At 42.7% G+C, this 18,960-nt stretch overlaps 3 protein-coding genes across 13 annotated transcripts; 2 read left to right on the top strand and 1 right to left on the bottom strand.

The window, feature by feature from the left end:
• Window positions 1–54: 54 nt before the first annotated feature.
• On the top strand, window positions 55–5,732 carry LOC133909315 (uncharacterized). 7 transcript variants are annotated; one of them, XR_009908363.1, is made up of 6 exons: window positions 55–330; window positions 1,687–3,135; window positions 3,218–3,550; window positions 3,887–3,921; window positions 4,020–4,995; window positions 5,085–5,732. XR_009908363.1 is itself a non-coding variant. In XM_062351692.1 (5 exons), exons 1-4 carry the CDS (start codon window positions 3,129–3,131, stop codon window positions 4,926–4,928), a joined length of 1,284 nt encoding a protein of 427 aa, XP_062207676.1. In that variant the 5' UTR covers window positions 480–3,128; the 3' UTR covers window positions 4,929–4,950; window positions 5,085–5,732. The 7 variants fall into 7 exon arrangements, 1 of the variants encoding a protein (XP_062207676.1); XR_009908368.1 differs by having other exon boundaries at window positions 3,021–3,135; XR_009908369.1 differs by having other exon boundaries at window positions 3,108–3,135.
• An 874-nt stretch (window positions 5,733–6,606) lies between these two features.
• Window positions 6,607–10,386, top strand: LOC133909334 (uncharacterized). Of its 3 annotated transcripts, none has more exons than XM_062351738.1 (5): window positions 6,607–6,843; window positions 8,168–8,597; window positions 8,715–8,749; window positions 8,868–9,810; window positions 9,996–10,386. In XM_062351738.1, the coding sequence occupies exons 2-4, from the start codon at window positions 8,267–8,269 to the stop codon at window positions 9,786–9,788; spliced, it is 1,287 nt and encodes a 428-aa protein (XP_062207722.1). In that variant the 5' UTR covers window positions 6,607–6,843; window positions 8,168–8,266; the 3' UTR covers window positions 9,789–9,810; window positions 9,996–10,386. The 3 variants fall into 3 exon arrangements, with proteins under 3 accessions (XP_062207722.1, XP_062207708.1, XP_062207714.1); XM_062351724.1 differs by having other exon boundaries at window positions 6,608–6,843; window positions 9,992–10,386; XM_062351730.1 differs by having other exon boundaries at window positions 6,608–6,843; window positions 8,172–8,597; window positions 9,992–10,386.
• A 2,241-nt stretch (window positions 10,387–12,627) lies between these two features.
• On the bottom strand, window positions 12,628–17,591 carry LOC133909352 (NAC domain-containing protein 74-like). 3 transcript variants are annotated; one of them, XM_062351758.1, is made up of 6 exons: window positions 17,339–17,591; window positions 16,293–16,470; window positions 15,679–15,956; window positions 15,070–15,438; window positions 13,087–13,928; window positions 12,628–12,963 (listed from the first exon to the last, which is right to left on the bottom strand). In XM_062351758.1, exons 2-5 carry the CDS (start codon window positions 16,456–16,458, stop codon window positions 13,131–13,133), a joined length of 1,611 nt encoding a protein of 536 aa, XP_062207742.1. In that variant the 5' UTR covers window positions 16,459–16,470; window positions 17,339–17,591; the 3' UTR covers window positions 12,628–12,963; window positions 13,087–13,130. The 3 variants fall into 3 exon arrangements, with proteins under 3 accessions (XP_062207742.1, XP_062207734.1, XP_062207748.1); XM_062351750.1 differs by having other exon boundaries at window positions 12,628–13,928; XM_062351764.1 differs by lacking the exon at window positions 17,339–17,591 and having other exon boundaries at window positions 12,628–13,928; window positions 15,679–15,898; window positions 16,293–16,458.
• Window positions 17,592–18,960: the final 1,369 nt, after the last annotated feature.

Below are 18,960 nucleotides of genomic sequence, written 5' to 3' on the forward strand. Positions count from 1 at the left end.
TTTTTAACTATATATATCTATTATTAAAATACTGGATCGTCACGTGCAGCGACCCTGTGTCCCGGTCTAAGTGGTCGGAGCAGCTCCTCTCCGCCAACGGCAGAAACCATTTCGCACCGGGTTCCCTACCGGCCTACCCGCTCTCCCTCACCTCGTCTCCTCCGCCTCCGCGTCTCCCGCCCGTAACCCTAGGACCTGCGAAGCTCCCCTCCCGGGGTCGGCGGCGGATCCGAGCAGGCCGCGGTGACCCAGGGTTCGTGTTGGTGGAGCTTCTGGCTTATTCGGGCGAGTTTATGCGCTCCTGCCGGCTGAAATTTTGATTGCTTCAAGGTAATTTCTGTAAATTTTTTCGGGGGAAGGGAGGGGGGGGGGGCGCTGGCGGTTGTGCAATCCGGTGCTATCTTGCTGCGAGGTTAGGAAATCGAGGAATCCGGCGCTTATGGTTCATGTATGTGATATGCTGTGATGGAAAGGTGCGAATTTTTTAGTTTTGCCCATGCTAGATATATGTGGTATAATTACTTGATAGCTTGGTGATTTGCGTAGTTCAGGCACAGGAGCTGTGCTGAATTTTGGACTGGGACTACCTACCAGTCCATTCGAACAGATAATTTGAATTTGAATCTTGACTCTTGGAAGGGTATTGACGTTTTGTTGGTAGTACCTTTACATTGTTATTCTCATGGGTATGCGGCAAATTGTGCAAATACGGCATTTAATCCTTAGACAGAGAAGCCTCCTGCTTTTTCTGTCCTTTGTGCGCTAATCGGACACCTGAAAAGGTAATTGTGCTTGTCAATTGGCATTGAGCCTTGTGGTTTCCACAATTCTTGATTCGACATGAGCATATATATGAGAATATGCTTACTTGTAGTTGGGAGGAATAGGTTCTCTTCGAGTGTCTTGGTTTTGGAATATGTCGACGTCGGAACCTAGCAGTGCCTTCCTTCACATAGCTTCTCTCGATGTAGTTGAGCTTTTTGAATTTTGGCAAGGAAGCTTCTTGCATACTCATTAAGAAGGAGTGAGCACTAGCGCAGAGCCGAGGCTCGAACTCTTGCGGGCTGTGTAGGGCTGTCGTTGAGCTTCCTAACTGGTTTTCCCCTTAAATAATACACATGAGAATCTTTTCTCTATGTAATTTTGGAGGTTTTTTTAGAATTAATGTAATTTTGGAGGTTTCTGTTAGTAAATAGGTAAGCGGTTGGCTCCTTGTGGAATTTTTTCCTACCTAACTTCAATGGGCATGGCGACGTTCTCATGTTCATAAGGCTTTGAATATAAACACTCATACTTCAAGCGAGCTATTGGCTTTCACATGTCTAGACGATACACTTGACCTTCCTTCACACATATCTATTATCAAATCATTTTTTTTTGAATTTGTACGGTTTATTGAACTTGACAAAGCTAAAGTGAAAAAATAAATTTTAAATGATTTACATGTTCATAGATTTCCTTGTACCCTATTTGTATCAATCAACCTTGTTTACTATTTATTTTGGAAAAAGTCTATTTTACTCCCCCAACAATCACATTTGTCTGTTTGACCCCAGACAAAAACTTGACTCATTTTACTACCTCCAACTATTCAATACCCATCTAAAAAAATATTCAATACCGGACATTTTACCCCCTGACCCAGTTTTTAAGGCTGTTTTGCTGACATGTTAGTGGTTTTGACAGCGTGGACACATGACTTATCATCTGCTTCTTCCACGCCATCTCTGTCTTCTTCCTCTCTCTGCCATCCACGAAGAGGAAGCAGAATATGGCGGTGGAGGTGACCAGCCGTGGCGTGCAGTGCAGTAGCTGGATCCACTCCTCCCCACGTCACGTTCACACCATGGCATCGGCCTTCCTCCCACCACTGCCCACGACTGCTTTGGTTGGTTGATGTGGATACCAGATCCGTCAGCGTTATTTGTTCGACTCGCGTTCTTCCCTTCTTGAATTATCTGCAGCAGTCAGGCGGTGATCCCCTAAAATCGTCGAGTTAGACACGAACCCAAGCTGAGTGCACATCGCCTCCATTGATTTAGTGTTCTGCTAGCCCGTGTCTCGTCAAACAACTCCTATGATCATGGACTGCTGCAAGGCCCATTCAAGTTCAATTAGAACTTGATATTTGCTGGCAACAACCATTGCTATTACAAAAATCAATTATGTTTGAGATGAGGAACTGAAGCTCTCTGTCTGTTGCTTTGCTTTTGCGGCAATATGGGGAGGAGGGGGCAAGGGGACTGGGTGGCTTCCACCTGTTCCCCGGCGATGAGGTCACCTTAGATGCCCCTTTGGGCTGGTCGGGCCATGTGTGGACTCGCCGCGGTTGCTCTTCGATGCCCATGGCCGTGACACCTGCGTCATCAGGGACTGCAGCAGCACGCTCCGCTACTCGAGCTGCCTCAGGGTGCTATGTGGCTAGGTGCCAAGCGGACCTAAATCTGTGTTGTTCGTCGGCGCTAGAGGTGAGGTATTGGGAGGCAGAGAGGCAGTGGACACCATGCCACCATGGTTGAAGCAATGGCGCCGTGAGCCATTGGGGAGAGAGAGGTGGAAAGGAGGAAGAAGAAGTTTTACACTGACAAGTGGGCCCCATTGTGCAAAACAATTTATAAAAGAATTTTACTGACTCATTGCCATGTATTAGGCCACATCAGCAAAACAACCCTCAAAACCGGTCAAGGGGTAAAATATCTGGTATTGAATAGTTGGAGGTAGTAAATCAAGTCAAGTTTTTGTTTGGGGGGTCAGTCAGACAAATGGATTGTTGGGGGGAGTAAAGTGGACTTTTTCCATTTATTTTTCTTACTTTATTACTTTACGCAATTGGTCATCTCTTTTCCCTCCTGCATTTGCTTCTCTCTAGACATGTATATTGCAAGACTAATCAGTTATTCAGCTCTCAAAGTTTAGTGAACAGTTGAATGCTGGCCCTACGATGTCTTAAATATGCTTGTTCCTGATGCTTCTTGGCTCCTTGTTTATGTTGCTTTCTTCTTTTAATGTTGTGCCCACAGGAGTCTTGCAAGACCTCTTGTACAGCTAATAATGTCTCTAGTTGGTGCTTTCTTCATGAAGATGATATGGTTGTCTTTATTTTGTAGTGCCACCCTGAGAGCATCAACATGTTATGTATGACTTGCAATATTTTGGTCACATGGATGAATTATAAAGATTTGATTGTATACATGGAACATTGACTTCTTTTCCACAGTAATTATGGGAGCTAATTGCTGCATAGCTGCCAAGGAGAGGTCACAGCCATGTTTAGCTTCAGTTGAAGTTTCAGCATACAGGATAAGACACTCGCCATCATGGAACTTCCGGTGGGACAACCGTACACACATAGAAGATATAATGCAGAACAATACAGTGTTCTCTAATCACAGTAGTGGAAACATTCAGCCAGAACTGAAAAGTGGTTCCATTACACCAACTGAAGGCCATACCGGTGGGGATAGCCTTTCTGATGTGTTCCGCAGGGTCAAGCGGCAAAAATCTGATAAAAAAATGGAAGCATCCAAGCTTTCAAAAGTTGATCCTCGAGGTAAAAGGCATGAATTTATTTGTGACGCTTTTAATATTTGCTCCTATTATGTTGTATTCCTTTTCCCTGATGGGTTTTAATGCTGACTGAATAGTTAGGATAGTATAGTCGCATATTATCTGAATATGCACATATTATAGGAGAACAAACTGGAGCTTCTTGCAAATTCACAAACTTGGGCTGTAATGTGCTCTATAGTGATATCTTGTCAGTAGATATTGGACTCATACAGAATACTAGGAATTAGTAAATATTAGGTTCTGCTTTCATGGGAATAGACACTTAGGCACTAGAGAAATAAGCTACTCTTTGCTGATATCTGTTTCTTGTTTTCAGCAGATCAATCTACCACAAAAAATTCACCCCCAGAGGTATGCAGCATTGAGCATTTGTGCATTATTTCATATGATCCTTTAGCATACAATTGTCTCTGAAAGTTCTTTCCGTCGCTGTTCACCATCTTGCGTAGGCAAATTCCCATAAATCACTAGACATGGTTACTGTTGCTTCAGATATGAAGACATCAAAGTCTCCTCCTTCAGCACCATCTCTAGTATCCAAAGCAAAACCAGCAGATCCTTCATCCTCTATGAGTCATTCTATTCACATGGACCCAAATTCAATAAGGAAAGCATGTTGGTCACCAGGGCATCAACTAGACAGGCAGATCTCGGATGGCAATATCCCATCCCTCAAGACCTTAAGTGAGAACAGCTCTGCAGAAATAATACCATCAAGCTCCATGCTCTCTGCCTGTAGCAATGATATGTTTTCAGGGTTATCATATGATGAGTCATCTGATGGGTGGTCAACTCGCACACCTTCAGAATTGGTGGCTACATCTCAAAACGAGCGTGTTGGCTCCATTGCAGCTAGTAAACTACCACGATCAAATGCTTCAGATCCCACTGCCCTCTCCCCTAACCAAGAGGTATGCAAGCTATGTTCAAGACTATTAAAGGAACGATCTTCATGGAATGGTCATGAGCTGGCAGTTGTTGCTGTTCTATTCTGTGGTCATGCATACCATGCAAATTGTTTGGATAGTATTACTGCAGAAAGTGAGAAATACGATCCTCCTTGTCCTGTGTGCACCCATGGTGAGACATGTACAGCAAAACTATTTGGAAAGCTGGAATCAAAGATTAAGAACAAGACATCAAAAAATATGGCTGGTAGTGATCTTGATCGGAGCTCGAAGCACCAGAAGAAAAGTATGAGAGAACCCAGGCTGGGCACAAGTTCTAGTATTAAGGACTCGTTTAGTCGGCCATTTTTGAGGAGGCATTTTTCAACTGGTTCTCGACCACCAAGATCAGTTTTTGGGGGTGAGACAACAAGAAAGAAGGGCTTTTGGTCAAGGCATTGGAGAGAATAGCTAGCTGGGCATCATCTATGTGGTGAGCAGTTTCGCATTTTCTGTTCCGTAAACTCAATTCTGATAGGTATTTATCTCATTCATCTTTTCTTTCCTCCAAAATTGAGGACACAGACAAGAATTCTAGTGTCTTATCTTTTCATGTGAACTTACTAGGGAAGCGCTTGCTGGTGCGAGTCCCTGACCGAACAAGAATATTGTCTTGTGAAGTCAAAACCGGTGCAAAGGATCAAGCTGTTGAGCTACCTCCTCCATATTACATGATACCACACTATTAATTGAAGCACTCATTGTGCTAGCACAAATGTAGTGTGTAAAATTTGTCTTGTACTATGCAAGTATGCCACCAAGGGTTGGTTGTGGTCTTGCGGACCTGAGTCATAGTCGCAGTACAATAGAACATTGAAAGGATATACCCTTCCGGACGGTGTTGTCATGGTCATGCTGGTTTGAAAGGTTAAGATTCGGCATGCTATATTGTTTTGTTTGCGCCTTCTATTGTAATATTTATTGTTGGATCATACATAATCTGGAGACTGTAGCACACACAAATAGTTGTTAGGAAGTGTTATCGTCTTATTGCAATTTGCAAGCTGCACACAGATTGTTATGAAGGATTTCAGATTGGAGTTGCAGGAGTTCAATAAATGGGAATCATCCTGATGTTTATTTTGAAATGCAAGTCGCACCCGGTGATGAATGGTTGAACGCGAGAGCTATTCGGTTCAATGTAACCATATATTGGTGCCCTGTAGTGTATATTTTTGAGACAAATGAATGAGTGATGCTTGTTGTTTTCTTTTCTTTTCTTCTGTTGAGAATTTGGTTCCACACTTCCACCAAGGACCCTATATGGGTTTGGGACAAGGAATCTGACTTTACACTTCAAAGCCTGGCGGCACTCATGATTCTTTGGATGATCCAAATCGGATGTGCTACAAATTGTCAATTTAGCACGAGGTACTCGATTCTCGTTTGCTGTGATTTGTACCAACAGGCCTTCATGTAACGGCCTATGTTGTGTGCAGTTTGGTGACTTCAATGTAAAGTCAGAGGGTCCCGATCCACTAGCGTGGCCGCGTGGGAGAGGCTTGAAACACTTTCACATTAGCCACTTGTCAAGCTTTCCTCTCCATTATTAAAGCCTTCACCTTGGTAAGAAAAACCCTCGCGTTTTATATTGATATCTTTTGTTGTTCTGATTTAAACATGCAAGTTTTATATTTTTAATATTTTTTAAAAATAAACTAAAAATTTATTCTTATCTCATTAAACCCGACCAGTGTCAACATAACATACGACCCACATGTTAGTTTGCTAGACCACTCTTTTAAGCCCGTAAAGAGTTTTCGAGTTCGACTTCAAACACGACACCACCGATACAGAAACAAATTTTATAGAATCTTATCTTACAAAAGACCAACTCTTCTATAATAACTTATCTCTAAATTTTCTCATATTTAACTCTATTATTAAATTACGAAATTAATAATATAGATGGAGTCATGGGCCCGGCACAGGGACACGCAGGCGGGGCACGTGGTACAGGCTCACGGCCGGAAGCGTCGCGAGCTTGTCCTCCGGGTGGCCGGAGTAGTTTCGCTCAAGCGGAGACCGAGACCAAGACCGAGACCCGTTCCCATTCCCACCGGGTTTAATACCCCCCACTCTCTCTCTCTCTCTCTCTCTCTCTCTCTCTCTCCGCCCCTCACCCTCTCCACCTCTCGCAAGCCCCAACCCTAACGGAACCCTCCCCTGGCCAAGCTCGTGCGGGGGAAGCGGTCCTCGCGGCGGGCGTCGCCGCGGCGGGGGTGTCAGATCCGGCCCCGGTGCTGCGCTGCCGGGGTCTTTCGGCGACGGTGCGGTCGCGGATGTTGGTCGGGCGGATCGGGGCCCGGCGTTCGCCTGATTTGAGGTAATTCCTGCGAACGACGTGGGGGGACCTGTTGCATTAGGTGGGGGTGGAAATGGGGAATTTTGGTGCCTCTTCGTCCCGACCCGCGTACAGGAACTTTCTGATGAATTGTGGTTTTTGATCGGTGCTACCTTTCTCTCTTGTTATCCTAGTGGTCTATGGCGTGTGAATTATGATTCAAGGGTAATATATACTTGACCTGATCTTTACTGTTAGCTCTTGCCCCCAATTTTATCAGCTAGATTCGCTGTTTGTCGCCGATTCTTTCGTGATTTATCTGTAAGAACTTTCGGTTGAAAAATTGACACGAAGTTTCACGTCACGAATACCTGTAAGTTCAAAGCAGTATCATTGCGACGTGATGATTTGTGCGCCGCATTGTATTCCGACGCTGGGTACGGAATTTTCTATGTTTTGCTTTGATCTGATACCAGGAATAAGATACTAGTATAGACTTTTCATTCAGTCCTGTGGTCTCTATACAGTTCTTAGTGGACATTAAGAATAAATGTGAGGCGCTAATGTGTTGTGTTGGGGGGAGAGGGGGGGGGATCTGTGGGCTTTGAGTGTATTTTAGTTTTGGAATGTCTTGATGCTGGTCTACCTAACTGCTGCTTTCTTCCTTCACACAGTTTCACCCACTGTAGTTAGTCATCCCCCCCCCCCCCCCACCAATTTGTGCCTTCGGTTATAAGCAAACATTTTTTTATTATTCTTGTTAACTTTCTTATTGTGAATAGGTGACTTCCCCCTTTTACCAGAAAATATGCTTTCTTCACACACTTTTGCTAAAATAAATGTCATAGTTTTGGATGGTGTGCTAAACTTTACAAAATAAAATACAATAAGAATGATTTAGATAAATGAATGAGGTTGTAAGTTTCTTCTTGGATTGATGAACATTACATGATCATTTTATCAAATGTTCGAACCCATATTAGTTCATATTTATCTTTCTTCCTCTTCTATTGCCTCTCTCCCCAGTCCCTTCGGCAACTCAACCCCCGTGGCACCATAAATGTATGTTCACCCAATCCTTTGTGCACATCATTTCTAGGATCATAGAGATTACAAGACTGTCATCTGCATGTCAGGAATTTACATTTAACAAAGCTCATTATTTTCCAGTCATACTTTGCTCTGAGATAAGTTTCCTTGTCAGGGGTTGCTTTCTTCTTTTTGTATGATGTTCTTGGCTGTCTGGAGGCTTCTAGTGTAGCTTGGAGTGCATCTGTCTATAGTAAATATTATCTTCTTAAAGTCCAGTCTTTATCCATTTCTCTATTGAAAACGATTTTATTCTTGTTATTGTCTTTCTGTACAGCTAGGTAGCGTGGGGTTGCAAGGTTTGTGTCACATGAATTAACTCACAGCAGTCAGGTGATCAAAATGGTAGCATATTGATTCCTTTTATTGAAGCAATATGGGAGCTAATTGCTGCATAGCTACAAAGGAGAGGACACAGCCATGTGTGGCTCCAGTAGAAGTTTCAGCATACAGGAATGTAAGACACTCGCCATCATGGAGCTTCCGATGGGACAACCGCACACACATAGAAGACATAATGGAACTTCCTACGCTGTTTTCCAACCATAGTAGTGGAAGCATTCGTCCTGAAACAAAGAGTGGTTCCATTGCACCAACTGAAGGCCTTTCTAATGGAAATAGCCCTTCTGATGTGTTTCATAGGGCAAAGTGGCACAAATCTGACAAGAAAGTGGAAACATCTAAGGTTACAAAAGCTGATCCTCAAGGTAATTAACAATTCAGTGCTACTTGACATGCATTCATTGAGCCATCCTTAACATTATTGTGCATTTGTCAGTTTGATGGTTGATGGATTTCTTTGCTGATTTCTACTTCTTTTTCAGCTGATCGTTCCAGAGCAAGTAATTCTTCCCCTGAGGTATGTGGTATTGAGCAATCTTCCCTAAAATTAGTAGCTGTTACCTTCTAGTTCTATTCAATTGTAAGATTGCTGCATATTGTTGTCTAACACCTCTATTATTCGATTTCTTGTGCAGGCAAAGCTTTCCAGGAAATCATTGGACATGTTAAGTGTTGCTTCATATTCAAAGACATCAATATCTGTTCCTTCAACGCCACCCTTAGTATCCAGAGCAGATGCTTCATCCTCCAGGGGTCATTCTCAACCAACTGACTCAGATTCAATGAATAAAGCACGACGATCACCAGGGTATCAATTGTATAGACAGGTCTCGGACAGCAAAATTCCATCTCTCAGATATCTCAATGAGATCAGCTCTCCTGAGGGAAGGCCATCATCATCCATGCTCTCAGTCTGCAGCAATGATTTGTCGGCTGGAGGATCCCATGGTGAGTCATCTGATGGTTGGTCAATGCGCACATTTTCTGAAATGGTTGCGACATCCCAAAGAGAGAGGTGGTCAGTAGACAGTGAGCTCTTAGGTTCCATTTCCAGTAAAATGACAAGATCAAATGTTTCAAATCCTAGTACCCTGCCCCCTGACCAAGAGGTGTGCAAGCTATGTTTAAAGCTGTTGAAGGAAAGGTCTACATGGAATGCTCAGGAGCTGGCTGTTGTTGCTGTTTTATTGTGTGGCCATGTTTACCATGCTGACTGTTTGGATAGCATAACTACAGAAGATGACAAATATGATCCTCCGTGCCCTGTATGCACGCATGGTGAGAAATGTACAGTGAAGCTATTCGGGAAGCTGGAATCAAATATTAAGAACAAGTCAAAAAATGTGGTAGTTGATATTGATCTAGATGGGAACATTAAGCACCAGAAGAAAAGCAGAAGAGAGCCCAGGTTAGGTACAAGTTCCAGCATGAAGGTCCCATTTAGTCGGCCATTTTTGAGGAGGCATTTCTCAATTGGTTCGCGGCCACCGCAGTTGGCCTCAGAGAGTGAGTCCGCAAGAAAGAAGGGCTTCTGGACGAGGCACTGGAGAGAGTAGACTAGCTCCCGATCATCATAAGGTGAGCTGCTTCCCTTTTTTTCTATGTTCTGTAAGTTCAATCCCAATAACAGTCTACTGCTAAGTTAGTAGTTATGCTCCTTTTCCTTTCAAGGAGGTGAATTCAATGTAGTGGCTAATTTCTCGTCTCGTCTTTATAGAGAAGTGGAATCATTATTTGATCCAATTCATGTTTTTCATAGGAAGGATCTTTAAGAGGGAGGCAAACTCCCTAGAATGCAAGCAAGGTGATGGATCCTCCGTTCGATGTCAAACTGGTACCAGGGCTGTCGAACAACCACCATATTGGAATTGGAAGTTCCTCGCTGCGACGCTGCCATCATATTCAGAAAGGCAGGCACCGCCCTGTGCTATCACGGGATAATATAATAACGTTTCTTATACCATGCGACACAGGGCTGTTTGGACACCCAAGTTGCAGTTTTTAGTTAGTGTCATCTAGTCTAACAGACAATGGTATGGCCTTAAGGATGTAAGGCTCTATGCCGGGTTGCAAGGTTATAGCCCAGCATGCTAGATTATTTATTGTATCCGCAGTCGTTCTATATGATTGGTTATGGCACCCTTTATTGTTTGATCGCATGCGTTTTTTCGGCTGAAGGTTCGGGAGATGCTATTTCCCTGTGGGAGAGATTCGCTCGCGGAGCTCATGTATCGAATTCAATACTTGCAGGAATGCGTCGTGCACCCCTTGGAATCTGGAAGTTGGATCATATACCCAAAAGAGAACTGTCACCCACATTGCAAAACGTGGCCCACTTGACACCATCTGATTGGACCGGGATCATTTGCATTAACGATGGATTAGTGCAGAGGATCAAGAGCCTGTGCTGCAGTAAACTGTATTAATTAATCATCAATCATTGTTACTATAGTGTTTCGAGATTTGCTGCTACTGTAGATCCTCTCATTCACTGCAGAGGATCCCAATCCAGCGAATTGCCCAAGGAAATAACACTACTGCCAAAGCTCCGGTTCTGCCCGTTCGGCGTTTACAGATGTTTTCCGGCTGTACTCTTAGAAACTTTCAACCAATGGAAGATGAAGCAGCTCCATGGATCAAACTTATCAGTTTCACTCCGGTATGGGCGGGAATGGCTGGCACTCCCTGCGCAGCGTTACCCATCGCATCGGCGCTGCTACATTTGTAGTTTGACACAGTTGAGACAACCAGAAAACAACTTTGTTCTACCTTCTTAGATCCTTAAATACAATCTAGCTAACTAGAATAGAGAATTTGATACAACATAGAGGTACTGAACTATTGATCAAACTCTGGAGAACATTTAAAAAAAAAAGAATTTTAGAGAACAGAATTCAGATGAATTACTAGTATAAGATGTCCACTTTATCATGTATGAGCACATGAGAAAGACCATATTCGTTTGTTCACTAGAGGCTGTAATCAAAGAGCACAATGTAAATAATGCAACGGTTCAATTTTGATAGTATAATACACCCACTATGTCATGCATAGTTATCAAGGCATCGCTATATTGTTGCTATATCGATGTTATAGCGGTGTGACGGTGAACTGGACCTCGCCACGGCGTGGTGGTGAACGTGCTCCTTGCTATCTGCCGCTTGTGCTTAGATCCGCACGTCGCTGCGTCGTGTGCTTAGATCTGTCTATCACTTCACCTGTTGTGCTCAGATCTGTTCATCTGCTCGAGCTCCACAGCAGCCAGGCGACGCCTGAGTTCCACACCTACCCACCCGTTCTTCTCTTGATTTTGTTGTGCCTCTCGCCCTTCTCCCATTTGTTTGTGCTCGAATAGAGATAGAGTTGGGAAGGGAATGAAGGGACAAGGGTGGCGGCTATTGTGGGACTGCACAGGCAAAGAGGTGAGGTAGGGTTTGGAATTAATTGAGCTACTTTTATGGTGGATGGTTGGATGAAATAAGATTTTCTGTGCATGCATTCCCCTCAAGACCTCAACTAGCTATTTATGTGTTTTGTTCTCACTTTTCTCTTCTCTATTTTAGCACTTCTGTAGTATTGCTTAGTACGATACGGCACACTAGTTCTTTTGTTTTAAGAGGTTAGGATTATATTAAAAGTAACAATTCAACTCCTTTTATAACTAGACCCTAAACAACATAGAAAATGGAAGGAAGTACATCGAGGTCTTCAGTTTGCTCTTCTTCCCGTCAGATGCCGTCGCCATGTATCCTACCGTCATACCAGCGCAGAACAACACGAATCAACGAGAAAGAAGGACATCTCTCCTTCTACTAATTTGAATGATGAAGCACAAACATTGAAAAGCCGCAAAATCCCGCACCTCAGAGTCACTTCTATCGCGACCTCCATGACACGTCTTCCACTGTGAACGAGCGTCGATAGCTCCATCAATCGACAGAGGAAAACCATTGTTCGACACCGCAAAACCAAAATCCAGTGACCCGGAAGCACAAACAAGGCAAAGGGATTGGAGGAATCCCCCCCCCCCTCCCCACCCACAACACATTTTCAACAACACAACTACTACCACGTACCTCCATCCACCATAAGAGAGATCGACACTAGTTCTGGTAAACTAGTGACACTTTAGTTAGCACTAGCACTAGCAATTGCGTATTCTAAATTTCTGATAGCAGCATACTAATATAGCACTTCTTCTAAATTTTGATAGCATTATAGCATACACTTTCAAAACACAGCTATTTTGATTTCCTAATATCGTAGATAACTTGAGCTGCATTTACATTGCCATTTGTCAATATAATATTTTAATATCATAGATCATAATGTGTGTATTCTCTGAACAATATATATAACATCGTCACGCCACGCACCATAGTAAATCTGTAAATATGTGAAGGTGCTGGATCGCTACGCACCACTGTAACAACTATGATGTCATGCTTGAGAAATAATTGTTTTGGGTCTATAAATCTAAGGATATAACAGTAACAGTCAAAGCTACATTTTTCCTTTTCCTTTTTTTTTTCCTTTTTGACAAGCATTCATTGTAGTAGCTAGTGGATCAAAAAGAAATATCTTCATATGTACAGACCATAAAAAAAAAAGGTGGAGACAGATGGGGATCGATGTTCTGCACCAATGTATCTCCAGAAGGCCAACAACCCCAGAGACATAAGCCGTGGAATTCAATTACTCATCCAGTTCAATGCAAGTAAAGCAGACGAACTGCAGCAAAGATGAAGATAGTCAGATGCTACTACCCGTTGCAAGCAACATACTGGTATTCCATCTCATCGAGAAAGATTCGAACAGAAGTGATCTATATTCCCTTAAGCCGAAGCCACTGACCTGTACAGCTAAAACTAAACATGCTGCTGTCTGATGTTCCACTGTTATAAGCTGATACCAGAGCGAGAGTGCCCATGCAGTACTACGGCAGCAAGTCCAATCATGCAAACAGCGAAAAGTATGTTGAATCCAGCTGATGAATATCTGAATGCATTTTTTATGCCCCTGAAATATCCTTGATTGCTGTGGTCTTCACTTGCCTTGGTTACATCAGACTGCTTGACAGAAGTGGCATCATTTTCATCATGTTTCTTCCGGTGCTCAACATTAGTCATGAGATCAAGACGACCACTGTTATCTGCGAACTTCATAGTCTGGTTGACAGATTCAGTGTTACTTGTAACCATCCTTTTAATTCCAACCTGCAGTTTAATCCTGCTAACTGATGGTGACATGTTAGCAGCAGATGCTGTGGCATTACGCCTTCGTACTTTAATTCCAGTATCAGCATTTTCATTTGACAGATTCAGCTTGTTATTTTCCTGATGTAACTGCAATTCTTCCGTCCAAGTTCCATCCTCAAAGTCGTTTGGAAGTGTAACATGATCCATTCCGATCATGGAGTACATCTGTTCAGTAGCAAAAGCAATACCTGCCTGGTCGTTTGGAAGTGTAACATGATCCATTCCCATCATGGAGTACATCTGGTCAGTAGCAAAAGCAATACCTGCCTGGTCAGCTGGTTCCAGGAATATACCATTATTGGAGTTATCAACACCAGGATACAATATAGTACGAATATCTTCAGTCAATAGGTAGTCTGTATCATCTGTCTCATTCTGGACAGGGTTAGCACGGTCTGGTTCCATCTTTGGAGCCACAGAACCAGTGTTCTGAAACTTCTGCAAGGAAAACAAATGCGACGAGTGAGCATATTCAGCACCATTACAAATAATGAGCATGCAATTTCAGAAAGCAGTGAATAAAAACTTCTAGTCAAAATACCATAAAGCATGCCGATTACAATGACAGAAAGAAATCGATAATTTGCAAAAAGAAACGTCCATAGTCCCAAGGTAAAATAAATAGTATTTGCTAGGGAGGAAGGGCGTCATTTGAAAGCATATCTGTGGGTCAAGGTTTGGTTACCCAGTGATGCAATATTCAGAAATCTCAGAAGATCAAACAAACCAATAGCAAATTGGCCACTTTTAAAGAATTAACATGAGGGTTATTTACACTTACCCACTAAGCTATGAACCGCTCACAGTGATTCTGACCGAGATTTTTTTTAATGTAGATGCAATATTTTGGAGGTTTTTCAAGGAAAAAAATAACAATGCTATGCAAAGCTAAGATTTACTACATCAACCAGCAAAAACAAGTCCAAATGTTGGGCATCACGTTGGGACATGCTAGATCTTGGGGTCCCTACTCTCTTATCAGTCAATCACTAGTTATAAGCTTGCAATTAGTACCAAGATAAAGTAGAACCTAGTGTAATACTACGGTCACAAACTTTGTTGCGGGGAAGTGCTGTAATCGGTATCCACATGTTGGCAGAGTTCTTCGGTATTTCATATGGAGGAAGTGCTTTATGCAAGCATTGTTTAGTGCCCACTAGGGTTCAGTGTTCACCATCTACTACTACTCAGCACACGCAAATACAGAGAAAATTCAGAAACCACCTCTTGGTGGGGTGGTAGAGTCGTGGGGGTACCACTGCACCCACTAGAGTTCAATGTCCACCATTGTATAGTACACATACAAGTGCAACTTAGTGGGGAAACGCATGCCCACATTCCATGAGATTGCGTCTGTGTGCGTAGGGTGTGCGCACACCTACCTTGTAATCTCAAAAGGGAAATGGAGAGCACATTTGATATACGTAAGAATAAAAATGTCAGCTTGTAACTCTATCCAACAGCTTCTTGTCTGTGCATTAGCACTTGCTCACAGCGAAACTAAAGCCCCTAAATCTTCATAATGAAATAAGGTCCAATTACTTAAGCCTGAGAACTACTGTGAGCGTCAGGAACATACCGATGATTCAGCATGTTGTTCATTCAGAGACAGGTCAGTTGAACCAGTATCCACCACAGGGTTAAATGAAGGATCAAACAGTTCTTCCAGCCATGCTTCCAGTTCATTATCATCATCTGGAGTATCAGCAGTGAAAGCTTTCATTGCAACATCATTTGATAGTTCAGCACCGGCAACTGGTGTAGCTACATGATTCTGTTCTTCAGCACAGATAGCCGATGCAGCAGGATCTTCTGGCTTTTCAGCACTGACAACTGATGTACCAGCATCATTTAGTTGTTGTAGATGAGGGTTCCTGTTGCCCACCTCATTGTCATTCTCTAATGCCCAGTCGTTTCTTTTAGTAACACGACAGAGAACAAAGGCATCCTGAAGAACAAGAACAACTACATTAGCATACTGGATCTCAACCTTAGGCAACAAAACATAAGAGAATATTTTATAACCAAGCAAGTTGACAGCAAGATGACTGGAAGGCACACCGCACATTTAAGTTCTATAACATGAAAATCTACAAAACAAATAGATCTAGATTTGATATACTCTCATAACTCTCTGAAACCTCAATTATTACTCAGAAACAAGCAACCACAATCAGCACTCCGATACCTTCATATCAGGACTGGCTTGACATTCATTCTCATCTATGTAGTACTCATGCATAATCCACTCCGTACGTCTTCCAGAGGGAGGCCGACCTTCATGAAAAACTAAAGTTTTCTTTGTTCCTAGAGTCCTCTTGTTCAGCTTTATGGCTCGGTCCTTCCCAGTCGATTTCCAATAACCAGCGATTGTTGCCCTGTTTGACCTAGAACCAGTAGGGTACTTTCTGTCACGAGACGCAAAAAAATGCCACTTGTTATCCTCGATTGGAACATTGCACTTTGCTGCAAATATCATCAGAAGATCAGAAAAAATGAGGATCTTAACCAGGTAATATGGGAAAGGATCTAAATTGTATTAATAAGTGATACTAATAGCAGAAAACTAATTCATCCACAGACTAAACAACAGGTACTAGAAAAAGAGGATACAGCGTGTCAGCAATCACTTTATTATATGACAAAAGCTGCATAAGTGATAAAATTGATTAAAAATGAAATATGTCATGTCTAGTACTTCTAGACTGAATTGATAGATAAAACTTGAGATTAAAAAAAAAATCCTCCAAAGTTCTCTATGGACCCAATTAAATGAGTACATTGGAAGCATGGTCAACTTACAAGGTAAATCCCATGGTTCATGCTTGTATATATCCACCTCTGGTATAAGATCATATTCAATTTTCTGTCCAAGTATTTTCCTTTTCAGATAGTGAGAAACAAGTTCGGTATCCGAAGGATGGAATCCAAATCCTGGTGGCAGGTGCATATCACGCAATGCTTCCATTTTTCAATATATCTGCATTAATCGCAGAACACGGACATGAACCCAATCAGAACCATAATAATTCAGAAGTATGAACTATCAAATGATTTCTACAAGCAATCAATGCCTACAGAGGCAGAATATCAAACTCATTAACTTTTCCAGTAAATTGTAAGTTCTCGAGGATTTTATTCTCAAGACAAAGCAGAAATTCTTCAGCATTTGAGCAGAGAATCAAGATGGATTTCTTTCGTTCCTCTTTTCCCCTTTATCCCTTAATTTTTGGGGACAACAGTGATAGCGGTGTAGAATCCACCGAGCATCGTATGAAACGAGTGAAGATAATTGCGTAGTAGAAGTTTCATGAAATAACCAATTGCATTGATCTCGCACATGGAGCATCATTTCCATCATATAGGTCACATAAATTAAATAATTGAAGTTGAAAGGGGAAAATCAATTTCTAAGGGAGCCAACAGACTCATTGTTCAAAGCAGCAGCAGTGCAGCACACGGGCGGTGTTCACCCAAATCCCCAACTGATGCCAAGATCACGACACCAGGAATCAAGATCTCCGATTGATGGCCGCGGCAACAACCCTCCCCCCCCCCCCCTAAAAAAAGGACTCAAGCAAACGACCTCTCGCATCTCAAACGCGGTGATCCAGGAGACGCGAATAACCCTAACAAATCCCCGCATCGAGACGCCCATGTCTACCCAACCCACTCAACACGGCCCCCTCGATCCCCCAAACAGAACACGACCGTACCTCGAGAACACCGTGGAGTCTCCCCCCAAACCGACTCCAAGAACACAAACTACGTACCCAGCCCAGAGAAACGCGCCCCGCCAGGAGAAGAGAGCAAGAGAAAAGATTCGCCGAGGGGCGGGATGGCCTCACCTTCCCACAGAAAAGCCCCGGCGCCGGCCGATCGAGCCCGACCGGCACCACCAGGACGAGGCCGCGGCCACCCGGCAGGGGAGGAGGAGCGAGGAGGACTGGATGAGGCGAAGAGCGCGAGGCGGTCTCCAACCCACAGCGGGGTGAGTCAAGTCTACTCTCCCCTCTCTGGTTGCGAAGGTGGAGTGGTTGGGTGTGGGTGAGGCGGGGACGGAGGTGGAGAGAGGAGGCAGGGCAAGAGGAAGGAAGGGAGCAGCAGGCGCCCGCGTTTTTCAACGAGGTCGTTTTCTTTTAAGAGCATGGGCATGGCCAACAAATTCTTTTCATAATATAGAATCTTTTACTAAAGGTTTGTTTTCCTTCAGTGTTCTACCAAATTTCTTTTCTAATTTTTTTATAAAATAATTTTTAAGCCATTCTTTAGAACGAGTCTCCTTTTACTTTACGAATTTCTTTAAAAAATTATTAAAAATAAAAGAAATAAAAATAAAAAAGAGAATTAAAAAACGAAATGAAGAAAAAAATGGTTTGGATGCTATGCTAACGCGGTCGTCATTTTTATCGTCGGATCCGAATCTATCCGATCGCTTCGCCGGCCGGCCGCTTGGCTTCTTCCTGTCTTGTTGCGCAAGCCTTCTTGACCTCCCTCGGGGGGCCGCGCTGCACGTGGCACGTGGACTTGGCTCACCGCTTGGAGCGTTGCAAGTGCCAGCTCACTACCGGCTTGGCTCCTACTGTACCAGCCTGCTAGGCTGCTAGCTTGCTACCGGCAAGTCAAGACTAAGAGGGGCAGGAGTGTAAACCGGCCGTCCAGTTACTTGGTGCAAACGGTCGAAAAGGACTAAATTTATGTTTAGTTTTATATTTTTTTAGAAACGATATCGAAAATGATAAGTCGGAGATGAATACGTCATCAGTATTACGGAAATATCAGAAACGATAATGTCGAACGAAAAATATGATAGTATCGATTGAGAATTGATAATTCATAACTGATATGCCGATCTGTAGCTCACGAAACACATAACTCATATAACAAAATCAATGAAATCACACATGACTTCATGACATGATGACAATACAAGTTAAAACATATCTCATATGACTATATGATAAAAAAGGACAAGACATATTTAATATGATAAATATAAATCCATACAAATATAGAGGACAAGTTCTAATATTAAATATAAGTTCATGGTTCACATCTCACAACTCACAAGTGATAAGTTACATACGTCGTATAGATATATCCATAGACATAGACACATAATGATATGATTTGGTGGTCACACATGAAGTCTAAATGGCTAAACCAAAATGACACATAAGCATAAAAATAGTATCACATAATGATAGTTGACATAGTAGCAACTAAAATAATACAAGTTTGAAGCAAAATATAGCCATCTTTCTTTTTTTTTTCTTCATTGTCTTTGCCGACCTACAGCTAGAACTCTGACCCATCATCATCATTATCCCAAGGAGGCTGGGATGAGTTGTGGGTAATCGGTAATTACCGGATACAAATGAAAATATTTAGAAACGGTCGGAATGAGGTAAAATTGTTTTTGTTTTCGTTTCCAACCCAAATTACCAATATCGTTTCCGATTACTCGGGA

This window comes from Phragmites australis, chromosome 1 (genome assembly GCF_958298935.1).
Source record: "Phragmites australis chromosome 1, lpPhrAust1.1, whole genome shotgun sequence".
NCBI classification, from domain to species: Eukaryota; Viridiplantae; Streptophyta; class Magnoliopsida; order Poales; family Poaceae; genus Phragmites; species Phragmites australis.